This window comes from Neoarius graeffei, chromosome 27 (assembly GCF_027579695.1).
Source record: "Neoarius graeffei isolate fNeoGra1 chromosome 27, fNeoGra1.pri, whole genome shotgun sequence".
In the NCBI taxonomy this organism is placed as follows: Eukaryota; Metazoa; Chordata; class Actinopteri; order Siluriformes; family Ariidae; genus Neoarius; species Neoarius graeffei.
The window spans coordinates 41,541,071-41,559,688 of record NC_083595.1 but is presented as its reverse complement, the minus strand read 5'-3'; the positions used below and the strand labels follow the sequence as shown (position 1 = coordinate 41,559,688).

Here is an 18,618-nt window from a genome sequence, read left to right as displayed (position 1 = left end):
CCTCACAGCAAGAAGGTCCTGGGTTCGAGCCCCGGGGCCGGCGAGGGCCTTTCTGTGTGGAGTTTGCATGTTGTCCGCGTGGGTTTCCTCCGGGTGCTCCGGTTTCCCCCACAGTCCAAAGACATGCAGGTTAGGTTAACTGGTGACTCTAAATTGACCGTAGGTGTGAATGTGAGTGTGAATGGTTGTCTGTGTCTATGTGTCAGCCCTGTGATGACCTGGCAACTTGTCCAGGGTGTACCCCGCCTTTCGCCCGTAGTCAGCTGGGATAGGCTCCAGCTTGCCTGCAACCCTGTAGAAGGATAAAGTGGCTAGAGATAATGAGATGAGCAATCACTTCAATCATTGACTTTATACAATCAGTTTGTGTTGGAAGTCTTGGCCTGGCTCTGTTCAGGCCGTCTTTTATTTGATTATGTTGAAGGATCTGAAGGCCTAAAAATATCTCACTGCATACAGTGGAAAAGGTACTGGCCATGACTCACACAGAAAGATTTGAGTAGAAGGGTGTCAGACTCGCACGTTTAATCGGAGTGGAAGTCACACCATGGTGAAGCTGTGGACTGAATTATACAAGAGTGTCCAGAAGGGGAAAAAAAAAAATTATCAGAGTATGATACTGCCATTCTCACACTAATGGAGTCTATTTTCTTTAAGCTTACACACACTGCATAAAAAGGTTACTAGATCAGACCAAAACATCTCATCTCATCTCATTATCTCTAGCTGCTTTATCCTGTTCTACAGGGTCGCAGGCAAGCTGGAGCCTATCCCAGCTGACTACGGGCAAAAGGCGGGGTACACCCTGGACAAGTCGCCAGGTCATCACAAGGCTGACACAGACAACCATTCACACTCACATTCACACCTACGGTCAATTTAGAGTCACCAGTTAACCTAACCTGCATGTCTTTGGACTGTGGGGGAAACCAGAGCACCCGGAGGAAACCCACGCGGACACGGGGAGAACATGCAAACTCCGCACAGAAAGGCCCTCGCCGGCCACGGGGCTCAAACCCGGAACTTCTTGCCGTGAGGCGACAGCGCTAACCACTACACCACCGTGCCGCCCTCAGACCAAAACATAGTATAGATATTTAGGCACTGCCTAAAAACAGAGCTCCTGATGAGTAGACAAGCAAAATATTTGCAAGGGTACAAACTCAACTTGAATAGAATAATAGAATACTTATATATGGTTATTTACCAGCTGGGAGGTCCGTATCGTGAAATACCGTGACCGAGGTCTTGAAAAGTACTGAGCGAGGCCCTCTGGGCCGAAGTCAGTATTCAAGGCCGAGGTCACGGTATTTCACCATATGGACCGACCTTAAGCTAGTAAATAATATATTTATTTTTTTCTTTACCAAATTCTAACAGAAAATGAGAGCGCCCGAAAGGGAAAACCGAGCCGAGCCACCATTTTGAATCCTCATTCACGGCTGTAATGCAAATTGCTTCCTCCTTGGTATACAAGTGCACTTCCATGGCAGGAAAAAAAAAAAAAAAAAAAACTACATTTTGCCGCCTATGTAGTCCCCTATTTATACAAAACTGAGTCATTCAGAATTCAGCCATGTTTTTGCTTGGCGTTAGCAACAGTTACAGGTTTTTAGCTTTCTCCTGAAATGTTTTCTTTTATTTCTTCTTCCTCAGGGTAGTAAAACTCGCTTTCACCATGAAGACTGTCGTTATCGCTATCCATGATGTAAAATTAATGCTATTCTCCTGAGAAATACTGGCAAAAATTTATAAGATTTTTGATAATCTTATAAATAAATCTTATTAAAAAAAGATAAATGTTGACAAAAAATGCTACTATGTTTGTTGTTGTTGTGAACGAGCGAGTCGCCAGAGGTCCATAACTGGGGTCCGTAACTGGGGTCCATATCGTAGGATACGGACCCCTCACCAGCCAATCAGAGCACAGGATTTAATGGAAACCGGACCGCGAAAAAAGATATAATATAGCATATCAACCAACAAATTGTGTAGTGTAGTTTACTTCATGTCAGTAAATTGGTGCACTGTCTTGTGACAGTGACACCAATAACGAGATATGCATTGCTGTTACGAATACATATTTATTCCTTTTTTGACACCACATGCCATGTGCCAGAAACAACTTCACATTTATTATGGTGTGACTCTGCTGGTGGACAGCAGTGAACCAGCGCTTTCACTTTACATCATTACTACTAGCAGTTATTGCCCATGAACCTGATTTCCTCTGAATGGTGCCCTTCACAGGGGCTGTGTTGATCCTAGGGTTTGGTCATACATCTGCTTGGAATTGGGCAGTCTACTCGAGTGCTGTAGATCCTGTACAATCGAAAGTCTCAGGCGAGTCGGGGAAGGGATTCGCCGCAGAGGCTGTGTGCAGTGTGTTAGCGTGAGCATGCAGTCTATGGGAAATTAATAGTGTGTTGGATTAGCACTAAGCCCACGTTTTGGAAAATTGAAAATGTTGTCTTGGGCCCCTCTGGGGTGTCACCAATCCATGTTCAAAGTACGGAGTATGTGTATCAATTTGCATAGGTGAACAGACAGAGAGACAGACAACCTTCCTTTAGTAGTATAGATATAGTTACGACTGAATGTCAAACTTGATATGGCAGACAGTTGTCTGGTTACATCTTTCATGTCCGCACGCATAATGCCATTAGGGCTAATTACCATGCACCTGTTCCTGATTAGAGTGCAATCACAGCACATACATAGGAGGACTCTCAGTAACACACAGATTTTGTGAAGTATATGCTCTGTATCCTGCATCTGATGTTACCAAGCCTTGTATTTTGTATCACTTTTCTGGTTTTGACCCCGTTTGTGCTTTTGGACTGGGAGTATTGTATTACCTCTGATATCCTGTCTGTGCCTCACTCAACCACTGCCTGTTTTTCGACTCTGCCTTTGTCTCCATTTTGGATCGGTTTGTTAGTGTGCTTTCAATAAACCTCTTCCTGCACTTACCGTACATCTGTCCATCACCCTTACATGACAAACTGTCAACTGTCCAACAAGCTAGTGGACTAATAAAACCGTTTTAACTAGTTTTATATGAAACTGTCAAGAATATTTTTTGTAAAATATGTGTTGGTAAATAATCCCATGTTATTTTTTAAAAAGCAAATTAAAAATAAAACGCTGGATAAAAACCCATCTAGCTGATGTACTGTAAATAAAGATACAAATTCTGTTGTCTGGTGGGCAAGTGTTTGAGATACGTCGTCTTGCATTTATGATTGGGTTCCCTGTGGTGATACATGTGCATACGGATGGTCAAGCCATGAAAAACCAGATCGATGCATTCTCTTAAGTATAGGGCTGCACTATAAAAAATAAAACACAATGGAGTGTAATGTTATAGGAAAGTAATCCATAATTGGGTGGGGTGTTGAAGCCTGGTGCGAAGTGGAGTTATCCAAAGTGTATAACTGTCCTACAACAATTTAATCAATTAGAATTTTATTTATTTAATGACATATGATGCTTTTCAGCCTTGTATATTTACATTTAATGTGATGGAATGTCCATGAGACAAATTAGGTCCTGTTGTCATGTAGATTATAGATGCTATAAACACTTGTACCCTTATCAGCCTCTTCTTTTCACTCATGTTGCCAAGAAACCAGAAAGCACAACATTCTCTGTCCAGAAGACTTCCCTATTGTGGAAAACTTAACTGTTTAAAAATCACTGACACTGGAGACTCTTTCCATAGATGATAAATGAACAAAAATATCAGCAAGTACGTTCTTTCTTTATTGAATAACATTTTTAAATGTTCGTTAGATTCGGACTACGTGGGGTTATACAAGTCTCTGTTACTGAGCTGTAACTCTAGAAACAATATTTTATTAGAACAAGCATATTAATATAAACCTATCGTTTGAACTACAGCTGGCACTACTTTCAGAGCTGCTGTTAAAAAAAAAGTAAAAAAAATCAAATAGCTTCTGATCAATCTGATTTGGTATAAATAAAACTACATTAAATATGATCCAATCCAGAGTTTCATGGCTCAAACTCCGTATACCATCAGTGCCTGCCAAGAACAAGATTTCAGGTTGCTGTTAATTTTAATGTCAGAACATTTTAGAGTTGACTTTGGTCACAGTCACATGCCCAAACGAATGAAAATGCCATAAAAGAGGTCAGTTTACAGATGTTAACATCAGCACAGTCACATTGCTCAGAATGGAATATGACCTCAGCTGCCTGCTCTGTCTCTGGTTATTCAGGCTTGGTTCCCATCAGGATTAGGATAATTTGATCAAGTCAAATCAGAATTGAATTACATCTCCTGTAGTGGATCAATAGAGCAGCCTACCGAGTCTGAAGACATGGAGTTCAGTTATGCTACCTGCAGTGTTGGGCACGTTACTTTCAAAAAGTAATTTAGTTACTAGTTACTTTTCCCAAAAAGTAACTGAGTTAGTAACGGAGTTACTTTGTGATAAAAGTAACTAATTACTAGGGAAAGTAATTATTCCGTTACATTTTGTTCCCCCTCCAAAAAAAAAAAAAAATCAAATTCAATTAGTGTAATCATAATAAAAGTGAATGTTAAATGTGTTTAATGACTGAAATGGACACTTAACAGAACCAATTAGTAACGTTATCTCCACTATATTAATATTTTTGTGGGACAATGTGAGATAAGACATCTATCAAATTTAATATATTTTTGTAGTTATTAAAATTATGTTACTAATTACTGGCCACTGACGAGGACAAACGCTTTGTTCCTCGACATAATGTGCATTGCACGTACACATTTTTGCCTTTTATTTCAAGTAATGAAAAGTAATGGCTGTATTTCCAATGTGAAAGCACAGTGCTGGGCTGACCGCTCGCCATCGCTGGGTCCTCTCATTGAAAGAGTGCGCAGTGCAGTAGGCGTGGCCTACCTACGTATGCTGTTAAAATCTACTCTGATTGGCTTACTGTGCCGTTGTCTCGCGTCTCCCCGCCCCACACGAAAGCAGAGTAAAGAAAGGCTGAACGAGCAGCGTGCCAGATGAGAACAGCTTTAATAAAGTAACGCATAGTATTTTATTGTAAGTAACGGGAACGGCGTTATAACGATGTAAAAAGTAATTAGTTAGATTACTCGTTACTAAAAAAAGTAACGCTGTTTATTTCTAACGCCGTTATTCCCATCACTGGCTACCTGTGTCCAGTGTTTATGAGTAATAGATATAACACAAGTGAGTTTTCCGCGCAATTCCGCTGTACATGTGCTGCAAATAAATGAAGGTTTGTTTATGATCTAATTCAGAAACCATTCTATGATATTTAGGCATTTACGCTGAATCCAGATGACTCCCAATTCCTTGCATTGCAAAAAACAAAACCAACCACACACACACACAAAAAAAAAAAAAAAAAAAAAAGACATCTTAGCAAGCGGAAACATCAATTTGCCATTTCCTATTATAACACTGTAATAAACCAAATAAGAGTATTAAGGCTATTAAGACTATTTTAAGCTTTACATTTTCTTATTCGACTGACAAATAATTTTGCTTCTTTCTAAAATGAACACTTAACATTTACAAAATAACCTGCCAATAGAACAAGAAAATAAAGCTTAAAAATAGTCAAATGTATCTAAAAATAGCCTTAATAATCTTGTATTTGGTTTATCGTAATCTTTTCAAAGGAAACGATAGATCTTTGACAATATTCAAGATATCACTTGACAAGCAGTCATTACTTCCGCCAACTTTGTTGGAGGAGGTTGTTTCCGCCTCCGTTTGTTTGTTCACAATGTACGGTAGTGCTTGAAAGTTCGTGAACCCTTTAGAATTTCCTATATTTCTGCATATATGACCTAAAACATCATCAGATTTTCACACAAGTCCTAAAAGTAGACTAGAAAAGCACTCGGAAAGCGCAGACCTCCGCCAAGAATCCTTTTAAAAAAATCCAGGATCCAGAAGGTGATCCGGATCACCGCCAAAATTTAATGGATTGTTACTTGTGTCCAGTCACACGTCTGGAAAAAATTTCAGAGCAATCCGTTCATAAGTTTTTCCGTAATGTTGCTAACAGACAAACCAACAAACAAACAAACCAACACTACAGAAAACATAACCTCCTTGGCGGAGGTAATAAAGAGAACCCAGTTAAACAAATGAGACAAAAATATTATACTTGGTCATTTATTTATTGAGGAAAATGATCCAATATTACATATATGTGAGTGGCAAAAGTATGCGAACCTTTGCTTTCAGTTATCTGGTGTGACCCCCTTGCACAGCAATAACTGCAACTAAACGTTTCCGGTAACTGTTGATCAGTCCTGCACACCGGCTTGGAGGAATTTTAGCCCATTCCTCCATACAGAACAGCTTCAACTCTGGGATGTTGCTGGGTTTCCTCACATGAACTGCTCGCTTCAGGTCCTTCCACAACATTTCCATTGGATTAAGGTCAGGACATTGACTTGGGCATTCCAAAACATTAACTTTATTCTTCTTTAACCGATGAGAGACTTGTGTGCTTAGGGTCGTTGTCTTGCTGCATGACCCACCTTCTCTTGAGATTCAGTTCATGGACAGATGTCCTGACATTTTCCTTTAGAATTCGCTGGTATAATTCAGAATTCATTGTTCCATCAATGATGGCAACCTGTCCTGGCCCAGATGCAGCAAAACAGGCCCAAACCATGATACTACCACCACCATGTTTCACAGATGGGATAAGGTTCTTATGCTGGAATGCAATGTTTTCCTTTCTCCAAACATAATGCTTCTCATTTAAACCAAAAAGTTCTATTTTGGTCTCATCTGTCCAGAAAACATTTTTTTTCCAATAGCCTTCTGGCTTGTCCACGTGGTCTTTAGCAAACTGCAGACGAGCAGCAATGTTCTTTTTGGAGAGCAGTGGCTTTCTCCTTGCAACCCTGCCATGCACACCATTGTTGTTCAGTGCTCTCCTGATGGTGGATTCATGAACATTAGCCAATGTGAGAGAGGCTTCAGTTGCTTAGAAGTTACTCTGGGAAATCTCCTTTGTTCATGCCATGATACACTTCCACAAACATGTGTTGTGAAGAACAGACTTTGATAGATCCCTGTTCTTTAAATAAAACAGGGTGCCCACTCACACCTGATTGTCATCCCATTGATTGAAAACACCTGACTCTAATTTCACCTTCGGATTAACTGCTAATCCTTGAGGTTCACATACTTTTGCCACTCACAGATATGTAATATTGGATCATTTTCCTCAATAAATAAATGACCAAGTATAATATTTTTGTCTCATTTGTTTAACTGGGTTCTCTTTATCTACTTTTAGGACTTGTGTGAAAACCTGATGATGTTTTAGGTCATATTTATACAGAAATATAGAAAATTCTAAAGGGTTCACAAACTTTCAAGCACTACTGTAACTCAAAAAGTAGTGAACAGATTGTGAAGAAATTGAGAAAAGGTGAGATGGGCCAAGGAACAGTTTATTAGACTTTGATGCAAATCTGGATATGTGACTTGGAGGAGGTATGCACTCTACTGAGTACCCTTCTAGTTTTTAGGGTGTGGGCTATATAAAAAGCACTACTTACTGGATGGTTTAAAATAATGGCTCCCACACTTTTTAATGTGGGAACACTTACAGTTTTTCTATGTTGGCTGAGGATTATAACTGACTAAGACTGTAGTTGTCATGACAGTTTTGCACTCAAGTCTCCATCAATGAGCAGTTAATAAAACGGACAACTTGGAATTACAGCTCGCTGGAAATCGCTATGTTCGTGACTGCTGTATTTTGATTATCACCGAAACCTGGCTTCACCCGGGAATTCCCGATGTTAGCTTGCAGCTAGCAGGTCGCACTCTGCTCCGCTGGGACAGGACTGAGGACTCTGGTAAGAGCAGAGGAGGGGGGCTTTGTATTTACGTGCATGATAACTGGTGTAACAACGGAACAATTACACTGGGGAACAATTTGAAAAAAAAATTCTGTTGAGTTAGATTTTTATGCTGATTAAAACTAAAATTGGCATGCTGATTCCAAAATTGCAGTCAGTTTTTTTCTAGCACGTCAAGTTTTTTCTCCACAGCTTACCCTCCAGATAAGCAAAATTCCACTGATTAGCTGTAGTAAGACTATTTGAAGGTTATGGAAGAACGTTATCAGGGTAGATGGGATGTACATATGATGGCTGACTAGTGTTGGAGCATCAAACGCGATAGTCCTCAAGTTGAACACTCCAGAAAGAGCTATAAACATAAATTTTTACCTTAACTACTTGCACGGGCAGCATGGTGATGTAGTGGTTAGCATGGTCGCCTCACAGCAAGAAGGTTCCGGGTTCAAACCCAGCGACCGGCGAGGGCCTTTCTGTGTGGAGTTTGCATGTTCTCCCAGTGTCTGCGTGGGTTTCCTCTGGGTGCTCTGGTTTCCCCCACAATCCAAAAGACATGCAGTTAGGTTAACATGGGGCGGCCTTGGGCTGAGGTGCCCTTGAGCAAGGTACCGGACCCCTGACTGCTCCCCAGGCGCTCTGGTGTGGCTGCCCACTGCTCCGAGTGTGTGCGTGTGTTCACTGCTTCAGATGGGTTAAATGCAGAGGATGAATTTCACTGTGCTTGAAGTGTGCATGTGACAAATAAAGGCTGCTTCTTCTTGCACACAATTATAATTACAGTAGCCATATCCTTTGTAAAAACAGTGTTAAATAAACATTGCAGTCATACCTGTTTCTTTCATATTTCATTGTATGTCAATATTTGTAAATTTTTTATAAAACAAGCACATATCTGTTAAGTACAGTATTTTTCATATTTTTTAAGAAAACGGGGATCCTATAGTTCAAAAACTTGACGCGATAGAGAAAAACTGAGATCAGTTTTGGATTCCACACCCAAAAATTAGTTAAAAACAGCTGTCAGACCTAACTCAACAAAAATTGTGTTCCCCAATGTTATAGACAAACACTGTTCCCCACACCTCGAGTACATGTCTGTAAGATGCCAGCCTTTTTTTCTACCGAGAGAGCTAACTGTAGTGATTGTCACGGCTGTGTATATTCCACCTGACACCAGTGTAAACACAGCGCTTTCTCTCCTGCTGAACACCATAAACGAACAGCAGCAAGCCCACCCCAACGGTGTTCACATAATTGCGGGAGACTTTAATAAGGCCAACTTGAAGACTGTACTGCCGAAGTTCTATCAACATGTCAAGTGTTCTACTAGAGGGGAGAACACTTTGGATTATGGGTTGTTTTACAATCAGGGTACACAAGCTAAAAATCACATTTAACACTTATCTTCAATATCAAAAGGCTTGACTAAATAAACTTGGCTGTTTATTACAGCCCTGTGATAGCTCTATTTACCATGCAAAAAAAAAAAATGTGGTGATAACGTTATTTTTGGTGAATGTATGGCAATATATCATATTTAGCAAAATTACTCATGCCATTTAGAAAAAGTGTTTTTTTTTTTTTTTTTTTTTTTACCACAGGTAGCTCCAAAAGGGATGCACTTAAATCATTCTTTATACCATAAAACAAATATTTGATTCCATATCATTGGAAACATAATTAAGTTTTAATGTTGAATGCCAGTAAGTTTTCAAACTATTTTGATCAAATTAGTATGCAATTGTGTCAAAAAAAAAAAAAAAGTCCTCTCCGAGACAGCTAATTTTTCCAATATAAAATAACATATCTAAAATTATTATTTTCATCCTAAAATGTGCTCAAGATATTGGGACATAAATATTAGAGACAACTAACACAAAGCTTACAGCCTTATATTTAAAAGCACTATGGAAGTAGTGGATTCTGAATTGTCAAAAAATAATGTCCTCTCCGAGAATCACTTCATTTGTTTCTCCCAGCCCTGCTTAAAGGAACAGTCCACCGTACTTCCATAATGAAATATGCTCTTATCTGAATTGAGACGAGCTGCTCCGTACCTCTCCGAGCTTTGCGCGACCTCCCAGTCAGTCAGACTCAGTCAGACGCGCTGTCACTCCTATTAGCAATGTAGCTAGGCTCAGTATGGCCAATGGTATTTTTTGGGGCTGTAGTTAGATGCGACCAAACTCTTCCGCGTTTTTCCTGTTTACATAGGTTTATATGACCAGTGATATGAAACAAGTTCAGTTACACAAATTGAAACGTAGCGATTTTCTATGCTGTGGAAAGTCCGCACTATAATGACAAGCGTACTAACACCTTCCGCGCGCTTCGGCAGCGCACTGATATCTGAGCTCCGTATCAATGCGCTGCCGAAGCGCGCAGAAGGTGTTAGTACGCCTGTCATTATAGTGTGGACTTTCCATAGCATAGAAAATCGCTACGTTTCAATTTGTGTAACTGAACTTGTTTCATATCACTGGTCATATAAACCTATGTAAACAGGAAAAACGCGGAAGAGTTTGGTCGCATCTAACTACAGCCCCAAAAAATACCATTGGCTATGCTGAGCCTAGCTACATTGCTAACAGGAGTGACAGCGCATCTGACTGCGTCTGACTGACTGGGAGGTCGCGCAAAGCTCGGACAGGTACGGAGCATCTCGTCTCAATTCAGATAAGAGCATATTTCATTATGGAAGTACGGTGGACTGTTCCTTTAAAGCTACACTTAATCTTCTTTATCTTATAGCAGATTACACAAAACTACCCTACACATATGTCAAAAAATTACCTGAAATCTGTTCTTTAACTTGTCCTTCACTTAAAAACTGGTACAAGAACCAGTTTGAATCAATTTGAATTTTGGACCCCTGTAACACAAACTTTGTACCCTGATTGTAAAACAACCCTTATGTTTACTCCAACATCAGGCAGGCGTACAGAGCCATACCCCTCCCCCACCTCGGCCAATCAGACCATCTTTCCCTCCTGCTCTCCCCAGCCTACACCCCCCTCAGACGCAGAGCCAGGCCCACCATTAGGAATGTTACAACCTGGCCTGACAATGCACTCTCCAAACTACAAGACTGCTTCAATCAGACAGACTGGGACTTATTTGAACACCAGGAGCTGGAGATATTCACAGGAACGGTACTGGACCATATCAAGTTCTGCATCGGGAATGTGACAGTAGACAAAAACGTCCGGGTTTTCCCAAACCAGAAACCCTGGATGACCAGCCAGGTCCACTCACTCCTCAGGGCCCGCGACGCTGCCTTCAGGTCAGGTGACAGAGCTCTGTACAGAGCTGCTCGAGCTGACCTGAAAAGAGGAATTAAAAAAGCCAAGGCGGACCATAGGATGAGCATAGAGTCCCACCTGTCCAGCAACAACACACGGGAGGTGTGGCGGGGTATACAAGACATCACAAACTTCAGAGGCTGAGATGCGTCAACAGGAGACCTGAGAGCGCCGCTGGCAGAGGAGCTAAATTGCTTCTTTGCTCGTTTTGAAACATCCCAGCAGCACTCATCTGCTCCAGCCCTGCCCCCACCCCCACCCGGTTCCTGCATCACTCCATTCACTGTACAGGAGCACAATGTCAGACAGATGCTCCTGGCAGTGAACCCCAAGAAAGCTATCGGCCCAGAAGGAGTACCTGGCAAGGTGCTCAGAGCGTGCGACCATCAGCTCGCCCTCACCTTCACCAGGATCTTCAACCTCTCCCTGGCTCAGGCAGTCATCCCGCCCTGCCTAAAATCAGCAACAATAATCCCAGTGCCGAAGAAGTCTCCCGTCACCAGCCTGAATGATTACCGTCCTGTGGCCCTCACCCCGGTGATCATGAAGTGCTTCAAGAGACTAGTTCTTCAGCACATCAAGGACTACCTCCCCCCAGTTCACATATTGTGCAAACAGATCCACAGAGGACGCCATTGCCGTAGCTCTCCACTCTGCGCTGAACCACTTGGAGCAGCGCCAGAGCTACGTCCGGATGCTCTTTGTGGATTACAGTTCAGCCTTTAACACAATAATCCCGGACATCCTCATCAGAAAACTGGACACTCTCAGCCTCCCCCATCTCACATGTGCCTGGATAAAGGACTCTCTCAGCAACCAGCCCCAGACTGTGAGACTTGGCCCCCACTTCTCCTCCACCCGCACGTTGAGCACCGGCTCTCCACAGGGCTGTATGCTGAGCCCCCTCTTGTACTGCCTCTACACCCACGACTGCAGTTCGACCCACAACAACAACCTCATCGTCAAGTTTGCTGACAACACCACTGTGGTCGGACTCATCTCAAAGGGAGATGAGGCAGCCTACAGAGAGGAGGTCCTGAAGTTGGCAGCCTGGTGTTCAGAGAATAACCTTGCTCTGAACACCAAGAAAACCAAAGAGATCATCGTTGACTTCAGGAAGCACAGCACTGACCTAGCCCCCCTTCATATCAACGGCGAGTGTGTGGAGAAGGTCCACACCTTCCGGTTTCTCGCCGTTCTCATCTCCGCCGACATCTCCTGGACAGAGAACATCACGGCAGTCATCAAGAAGGTTCAGCAGCGGCTACACTTCCTGAGAGTCCTCAGGAAGTGCAACCTAGACTCCAACCTGCTGCTAACCTTCTACCGCTCATCCATTGAGAGCCTGCTGACGTACTGTATCACAGTATGGTATGGCAGCTGTACTGCTGCAGACAGGGAGAGGCTTCAGAGAGTGGCTCCAGAGAGTAGTAAAGGCAGCACAGAAGATCATCGGCTGCCCTCTCCCCTCCCTGATGGACATTTACACCTCCCGCTGCCTCAGCAGAGCTAAGAACATTACCAAGGACAGCTCCCACCCTGGCTTTGATCTGTTTGACCTGTTGCCCTCAGGGAGGCGCTACAGGTGCATCAAGACAAAAACAAATAGATTCAAAAACAGCTTCTTTCCAAAAGCCATAACCACCCTGAACTCAAATATGCACTGACTTTACAGTCTAACCCCCCCAGCCCCCGGACTCTCCCTGTGCAATACTTATAACGCACAATACCCGGACTCTCCCTGTGCAATACTTATAACGTGCAATACCCGAACTCTCACTGTGCAATACCCGGACTCTCCCTGTGCAATACTTATAATGTGCAATACCCGAACTCTCACTGTGCAATACTTATAACGCGCAATACCCGGACTCTCTCTGTGCAATACATATAATACTTATAATGTGCAATACCCCACTCCATAATGTGGAACACAACACTGTACATAGCACCCCTTTTTTTTTTGCACTATATTCTTTGTTCCGTGTTTATATTGCATATTTTATGCTGTTTGTACTGTGATTGGAGTTGCTTTTAATCTCATTGTACAGGTGTATAGTGACAATAAAGACATTCTATTCTATAACTTCAACAAAATAGACTTCACGATCCATAACTATAATGGATTTCCTGTTTATGTAACTGTGGCCTACTTTGCGACCACTATGTAGAAGATAATTATAGAAGCAAGTTACCTACAGTCTGGGCAGCATGGTGGTGTAGTGGTTAGCATGGTCACCTCACAGCAAGAAGGTTCTGGGTTCAAGCCCAGCGGCTGGCGGGGGCCTTTCTGTGTGGAGTGTGCATGTTCTCTCTGGATTCCCCCAAAGACATGTGGTTAGGTTAATATGGGACGGCCTTGAGCGAGGCACCTAACTGCTCCCCGGGTGCTATTAGCATAGCTGCTCTGTGTGTGTTCGCTGCTTGAAGTGCATATCATGGGTAAATTCAGGCGCAAGATCAATGTAATTCTCCTATTTTATATTAAACTTTGGCCAAGTATCTGTTGCATTCTCTGCAATTTTTTTTTTTTTATCTTGCACAATACCAGAAAAATTCAGTTGAAATCAAGCCATTTGAGGCGAATTGGTCCGCCTCTGAAAAAACTTAGCATTTGGATTTCCCGGGAAACATTGATTTTCGTGACGTCATCTGCGGGACGCCTCCCTCTGAATCCTACGTCAGAGCTGGTTTGTTTATGAGAAAACGACCTGGTGGTTTTCTGCAAATTTCTTCAACATTATCACGTAATTATTAAAATGGTTGACAGATGTATCGTAGGAGGGTGTAGCAACACCAATCATGATGGGATCAGTACTCATCGTTTTCCAAAAGACCGGACAATGAGAGAGAAACGGGAGCGCTTGGTCTACACAGGCTGTGCACTGAAACCGTGCAAAGCTCGCACAGCCTGCTGGCGCTTCCGCAGGTAACGTCACGAATCTGGCTCCAGACTCCCTTGGGATTTTTCCAGAAGCGTTTTGTTATTTTATTTTTTTCTGCTGTAGACAGATGGCCTTGTGCAAAATTACCCTTCCGGATGTGTGTGTAAATGGACATACTTTCATATTAAAAAAAAAAAACAAAATTGGTCCAGAATATGCCCTTTAAGATGGGTTAAATGCAGAGAGGAATTTCCCAAATGTGTGATGAATAAAAGTTGTGCTTTCTTTCTCTTTCTTTCTTTCTTGCTTGCTATCTGTTATCACCCAGATAAGGATGGGTTCCTTTTTGAGTCTGGTTCCTCTCAAGGTTTCTTCCTCATGAGGTCTCGGGGAGTTTTTCCTTTGCCACCGTCACCTCAGAATTTATCAGGGATAAATAAAAGTTTGTATGTTTAAAGTCTTTCTTTTTTCTTCTGTAAAATTGTCTATTTTGTGACAATGCTTGTTGTTAAAAGCGCTATAAGAATAAAATGACTTGACTAGTGCACTATAGGTCCTTAAAATACGCTTTCTGTGGTAGATTTTTATTCTTTTGGCCACAAATATAGACGACTACCGCCCTCTGGACTGCTGTAAACAATATAATTTTCCTGGCACTGAGTAAAGACGTAAAAGGATTGAATCTGTTCCTGAGCTATCATCAAGTCAGCTAGTCAAAGGCTGAGTCACAAATCACTCCGAGCTCACTGCATATATGCACTGTATAGTGTATGATTTAATTGCTTCCACATCGCATTTAGGGCACTACGTGTGCAAAGGGGGTCGTTTTGAGACTCAGGACAAAACAGACTGTGAGAAACTGCTCCTGGGTGTAAACTTTCACACCTTGTGTGTATGGTTTAAACTAGCAGAGGGGGGTTTAGTGGGAAAAGAGACAGTAAAACACCTGTATATGAGAAATTTATTGAAGTAATACATTATATATATATATATATATATATATATATATATATATATATATATACACACACACTTATGCTAGGCTGTTTTTCTGTACCAAAACCACCACTGACTGTCACACCTTTCCTGAAGTAACCCAACATCAGCCACGTAAACCTGAAACTGTTTTAAAATGTAGCTACTGCAGTCTTTACTTCACAGCCACTGGCTACATTTGTTACCTTCTACATGAGCGTCCGCTTTGTTGGTCATCTCCAGAAGAGTGGCATCTTTCGTCTTTCCCGTTATCCTTTTCATCTTCACCTCAAGAAAGCACTTCGTCTCCTTTCAGTACAGAGGTGTTGCTGTTTTACTCCAATAAGCCAGAAAACATCCTGCTGTTAAAGCTTCAAGAAGTTCATTTTAACAATAGTCCACTATCTGGGAAGCAAATCAGTCCTCGGTACAGCTTACTCCAGAGGAGTTCAGACACATCATTCCTAAATCAGCGACAGAGGCGAGGTTTAAATCCCAAATCCCTTCACTTTGCATGTGCACTACATCCTAGTACAGTATATGCACTACCTAGTGCACTCGGTCTGTAAAAGGGAGCCATTTGAGATATCCTGAAATGGGAGTGGCTTAAAAACGGTTATTTCTTTCAGCAAAAAAAAAAAAGGTCTGGAATTTTTCCCCCATTTATTTATTTATTTATTTTCTCATAGACGCCGCATTGAGCTGGTGGCCCGTTGCTGGGATACGTCAGAGTGTCCGCCATATTGGATGTGGCAAATCTTCCCCGTAAACCGATGCAAGTAAATGGACTGAACTTCATAAAGCCCCTTTCTACAATAATATTTAACTCGATGCCTTTTATTCACCCATTAAGACACACACGTATATATTTGGGAAACAAACAGGCATCAAAACAACACATATAACTTTTTTTTTTTTTTAAGCCCACATCCGGATCTACATTTTTTTTTTTTTTAAGATTTTTTTGGGGCTTTTTTCACCTTTATTGGATAGGACAGTGTAGAGACAGGACAGGAAATGAGCGGGAGAGAGAGATGGGAAGGGATTGGGAAATGACCTCAGGTCGGAATCGAACCCGGGTCCCCGGATTTATGGTATGGTGCCTTATCCACCTGAGCCACGACACCCCCACATATAATGTTTAATGTGATGGTTATAAATAGTGTGCGAAATACCCTGTACACTGCAAACTAGCGACAGATAGGCGATAGATAGCTCAGGTAAGCTAATCAGTCAGCATACCGTAGCAAGCTACCAAAACCTGAGGCCACAATAACCAACCTACAAGACTGAATATGATAAATGATGGAAATAGTGGAAAAACTGGAAATAGTGAATGAAAATAAAAATGTACTGTTTTATTTATTGAGTCACCACACAGCGGGCGGCACGGTGGTGTAGTGGTTAGCGCTGTCGCCTCACAGCAAGAAGGTCCTGGGTTCGAGCCCCGTGGCCGACGAGGGCCTTTCTGTGCGGAGTTTGCATGTTCTCCCCGTGTCCGCGTGGGTTTCCTCCGGGTGCTCCGGTTTCCCCCACAGTCCAAAGACATGCAGGTTAGGTTAACTGGTGACTCTAAATTGACCGTAGGTGTGAATGTGAGTGTGAATGGTTGTCTGTGTCTATGTGTCAGCCCTGTGATGACCTGGTGACTTGTCCAGGGTGTACCCCGCCTTTCGCCCGTAGTCAGCTGGGATAGGCTCCAGCTTGCCTGCAACCTAATGAGATGAGATGAGTCACCACACAGACCTACTCTCGTTGAATAAAGTGAGCTGAATGACCACCAAACTGAGTTCGGCCAGGTTCTAACGTCATACCAAAACAAAATACATCACTGATTCCTTCACATTCAGAAAGGTTAAAAACATTCATCATACGTTCAAAAACGTTCATCATAGTGTGGCACTGTATTATCTAATTCTCACTGCTTATAACTATACACCTACCCGGTGGAGATGAGCTGGAAGACTGAAGGAACAGCTCCCTCTCTGATCCTGACTGTCTGACCTGTTCTGTCAAAATCCTCCGTTCTGAAGTGTTCACTGCAGAGCATGGATGACGGAGTAGCAGAAAACCCTTCCCGTCGCACAGCTGTCTCCCACTGCTTTTTCATGTCTTTATTTTTGGGAAACCTACATAGTATGTGAAAAGTTAGCTAAGCAACTAACAACAATCAGCGTAGTTACGAAGGAAATACTTCGTTGTTTGGAGACAGGTTTCACCGAGCGGCTATTACGCGCGAGACTTCATATTAGCCACAAAGTCAGAAAAATCTGTTCGTATTATTACGTTATAATGACCAAATACAATGAAAAGTATTTTTCCAGTCTCACCTGTGAAAGGTAATCCCATGTGATCTCGTTTGGATGGTAAACCTGTTGGTACAGTTAAACACAGCACATGAATGAGGCATCTTTATTCTCGGCTACTGTCTAGACGCTATACCAGAGACGGTTGAAGAATCTCCACTTTGCCCCGTCCAATATGGCGGCGAGGATGACGTATGATTCTACGCAGAATGCTGCGTCTATGTTTATATGTCTATATATTTTCTTACTCACATTGTTTCCTGGAAATGTGTCTTACCTGATGAACTGAGCTAGCATAGACACTGAGTAATGGACTATTCAAATTTGATTTAAAGAATGATAAAGAAAAATAATTAGATGTTGATACCCCCTAAAAGAAATTAGGTTTACTGGACACAACTATTTCATTTATGTGCTGTCCTAAAATATAAAGTGTTTGCTAACAGGGAGAATGAAGGATTCATGCCAGAAAGTCCCTTTTTCCATGCTAGCACAGCCTACAGTAATGACAGCTGTCTAGTTATTAATTAAACATATATTAAAACCACACTCTCTCTCTCTCTCTCCCAGTAACCCATCCTGAGAATACTGGATGTGAGATACAGGTACACCCGGAACGGGACATCAGTCCATCATAGGGCATCGTAAACATTGTTGCCGCTTAACGCTTCTCAATATACGTTCAATTGGACAGACATATATACACACACATTTCACAAGGGCATCGACATGATGTACAAGAAAACATGATTTATTAGACCAGGCCACCTTCTTCCATTAGCTACTCTGTGGTCCAGTTCTAATGCTCCTGTACACAGCGTAGGCACTTTCAACAGTGGATAGGGGTCAGCATGGGCACACTGACTGGTCTGTGGCTACACAGCCCCATATACAGCATACTCTATGTGTTTTGACATCTTTCTATCATAGCCAGCATTAATTTGTGCAACAGTAGCTCATCTATGGGATTGGATCAGATAGGCTAGCCTTCACTGCATCAGTGAGCCTTGGGTGCCCATGACCCTGTCACCAGAAAAAAGTGGGAACAGTACAGCATTTACCACTTTGTAATGTCGCCATTCCTTCTTACAACACTTAAAAGATGTTTAGGGACTGAAGATACCAAGTGATTAAGCATTTCAGGTGTCATTTTGTCCCATTCTTCCTGTAAATGGGTCTTAAGGTATGCAACAGTACAGGGGTATCGTTGTCATATTTTTTGGTTCAAAAATTCACCACACGTTCTTTATTGGGAACAAAGGGGACAG

General features: G+C 42.1%; 1 protein-coding gene across 3 annotated transcripts in view; it reads right to left on the bottom strand.

Annotated features, from left to right (window-relative positions):
* Nucleotides 1-15,531, bottom strand: part of ano5b (anoctamin 5b) — a 98,111-nt gene extending 82,580 nt beyond the window's left edge. For 2 of the 3 annotated variants that reach the window (XM_060911438.1, XM_060911439.1), the window contains exon 1: nucleotides 15,251-15,531. In XM_060911438.1, coding sequence (XP_060767421.1) covers nucleotides 15,251-15,326 — 76 coding nt within the window. In that variant the 5' untranslated portion in view covers nucleotides 15,327-15,531. The remainder of the gene's footprint in view (nucleotides 1-15,250) is intronic. The other variant, XM_060911440.1, reaches the window with a different exon arrangement.
* Between the last annotated feature and the right edge of the window lie 3,087 nt (nucleotides 15,532-18,618).